Source organism: Octodon degus, unplaced genomic scaffold (assembly GCF_000260255.1).
Source record: "Octodon degus isolate 3935 unplaced genomic scaffold, OctDeg1.0 scaffold00037, whole genome shotgun sequence".
NCBI lineage: Eukaryota > Metazoa > Chordata > Mammalia > Rodentia > Octodontidae > Octodon > Octodon degus.
The window spans coordinates 1,531,793-1,534,531 of record NW_004524613.1 but is presented as its reverse complement, the minus strand read 5'-3'; the positions used below and the strand labels follow the sequence as shown (position 1 = coordinate 1,534,531).

Below are 2,739 nucleotides of genomic sequence, written 5' to 3'. Positions count from 1 at the left end.
TCCCCCCTCCCCTCCCTACAGAGTCTGGCTATGCAGCTTGGACTTGGCCTCCCCAGTGCTGGCATTATAGGCATGAGCCACCATGTCCCATTTGGGTGGCCGGCACAGCACGCCTGGGGTTCCAGGGCCAGGACAATATAAGGTTCCAGGATCAAACCCAGGTCCTTGTGCTTGCTAGCCAGGCGCTTAGACTGCCAAGGTAGCTCCCTGGCCCATTAGTCTCATTTCTATTTCTATGCCATTAATTTTGTTCAGAAATCTGCTCTTTTATAGTCTAAAATTTTCCCACGTTCTGGATTCATTAATGATTGACTAAGTGCCTCCTTGTGATGTCAGTATCTTTCCTTTTGTTCTGTAGCTTTTTTTGTTTTTTGTCTTTGAGACAGTGTCTTACTGTGCAGGTCAGGCAGGCCTTCAACTCATTTTGTAGCCCAGGGTGGCCTCGAACTCACTGGAATGCTCCTGCTTCAGCCTTCCAAGTGCTGGGATTATAGGCGTGCACCATTGTGTCCAACTTGTTTTCTGTAATTTATAGAGAAAAAGGTTCAACTAGCACTGTGTGTGTGTGTGTACGCGCGCGCAAACCCAGGGTCCTGAACATGATGAAGTGTGTGCTCTACCCTGAGCCGCCACAGCCCCAGAGGCCCTTTGTGACATGCAGGAGCGCCGCCTCACCTGCGCTAGTGCCTTGTTGCCCTGGCAGTGCCAGTGCAGTATGTCACCGAAGGCTGTTCGGTGCCCCGCAGTGTTACCTCAGGGCCCCTCCTTCCTGTTGATGTTGGCCCTTCATCTTCATGCGCTTGGTCTTCCAGGAATGTTTGGGGTTCTTGAGCAAGTTGGCATTGCAGTTTTGGGCTGGTGTGCAGCTTAGTCGTAGAGCATTAACTAGCATGTGTGGAGCTCTAGTTCCCTCCCAGCACTGCAGAAATAAATAAAATAAAGTTTCACCTTGAAATAATACTGTTTGGATTTAAAACCCACCTATACCAGGTATGAGTGACTCCTGACCAGTCTTTGTAACATGCTTGTCTCTGTAGGAAACAAATGAGCAGGACCTGTCTCCTGGGCTCTCACGAGAGTTAAAAAGTGAATGAGTTCATGGTATCGAATAGTCTTGGCACAGGGTTGTAACAGCTGTTGGTGGTTTGGCTAAGGAGCCAGGAGGGAAGATAGGGGAGGGAGCAGGGGCCCTTGGGCTGCAGGGCTTACACACATGCAGCATGGGGAGGGGCTTCCACAATGATCCTGGCAACCAGTGTCCTTGCCCTGCCCCCTCTCCCAGGTTGTGTGTGAGCGTGGAGGATGCCCACATGCAGACCGTCACCATCTGGCTCACGGTGCGCCCTGACATGACGGTGGCCTCTCTCAAGGACATGGTGAGTGAGGGCTGGGCCTTGGGGAGGCTTCTATGGGCCCTCGCTGCCCACCCTCATCTGTCTACTCCAGGTCTTCTTGGACTATGGCTTCCCCCCCAGCCTGCAGCAGTGGGTGATTGGGCAGCGACTGGCCCGAGACCAGGAGACACTGCACTCCCATGGGGTGCGACGGAATGGGGACAGTGCCTACCTGTACCTGCTGTCAGCCTGCAACACCTCGCTCAACCCGCGGGAGGTGCAGCGCCAGCGCCAGCTGCGGATGCTGGAAGGTGAGGCCTCACCATAGCTCTTGGTCAGGACCCAGAGAGCTCTCCTGGGGTGAGAGGTCCCTAGATGGAAGGAAGGAGCATCTCAGGGATCTGTTTGGAGGACAACTGGCCAGGGTTGTGGCCCCACTTCAGTCCTTGCTCTGGTGGTTTCCAGCAGGGGAGGCTTTGGGCAAGTTCATTCCTGGCCTCAGTTTCCCAGCTTTGTCAGTTTTCCAGGTGTGGTGTTGCATACCTGTAACCCCAGGTCCTGGGGTGCTGAGGCAGGAGAGTAACAAATTTGTTTTTTTTTTTTTTTTTAATTTTATTTATTTATTTGAGAGAGAGAGAGAGAGAGAGAGAGAGAGAGAGAGAGAGAGAGAGGCCAGCTCAGCCCACCAGGGGGCAGGGCTGGCTGGCATGTGGTGCTGGGGGATTGAACCGCGGTCCCTGATGCTTTTGCTAAGCTTGTTCTAAGTAGGTGCCCTAGACCACTGAGCCATCTCTCCAGCCCCGAGAGTAACAAATTTGAAGCCAGTCCAGACTACCTGCTGAGCTCAAAGCCAGTGTGGACTACACAGGTAGACCCAATCTCAAAAATAGTTTGTAAATTGGTACTGATGATGACTCTAATACGTGTGCACTATGCTTTTTAGTTTTGCAATGTTTCAGACCCCCGAAAATTTGCAAAATAGTATGAAGAATGAATGGAAGGTCTGTGTACCCTTTATGTGGAGTCAGAATTAGCAATATTAGACCATTTTCACTTTGCTTTATTATTTTGTCTTTATATAAAATCATTTTATTTTAGTTTTACTCCTAAAGCTTAGGTGTAGATTTCTTTACAGAGAGAGGTTTCTTTTTCACATTACAGTCTTTGACTCAAGCAGAGGTAATTAATGTTGCTGCAGTACAATCAATTTTTTATTTTTGGCAGTACTGGGGATGGAACCCAGGCCTTGAACTTCTTAGGCAAACTCTCCCACGGAGCTACATTCCTAGTTCTTTTTAAAATTTTACAGAGGGGGGCTGGGGAGATGGCTCAGTAGAATAAGTGCTTCCCTGGCAAGCACAAGGGCCTGAGTTCAATCCCCAGTTCTGCAAAAAAAAAAAAAAAA

The 2,739-nt window shown here is 50.0% G+C and overlaps 1 protein-coding gene across 6 annotated transcripts in view; it reads left to right on the top strand.

Annotated features, from left to right (window-relative positions):
- Rbck1 (RANBP2-type and C3HC4-type zinc finger containing 1) overlaps positions 1-2,739 on the top strand; it is an 18,598-nt gene that overhangs the window by 8,283 nt on the left and 7,576 nt on the right. For 5 of the 6 annotated variants that reach the window (XM_023714751.1, XM_023714749.1, XM_004630771.2 and 2 more), the window contains 2 exons: positions 1,283-1,376; positions 1,447-1,645. In XM_023714751.1, the coding sequence (XP_023570519.1) occupies positions 1,283-1,376; positions 1,447-1,645 (293 nt within the window). Of the gene's footprint in view, positions 1-1,282; positions 1,377-1,446; positions 1,646-2,739 lie in introns of those variants that run through there. The other variant, XM_023714752.1, reaches the window with a different exon arrangement.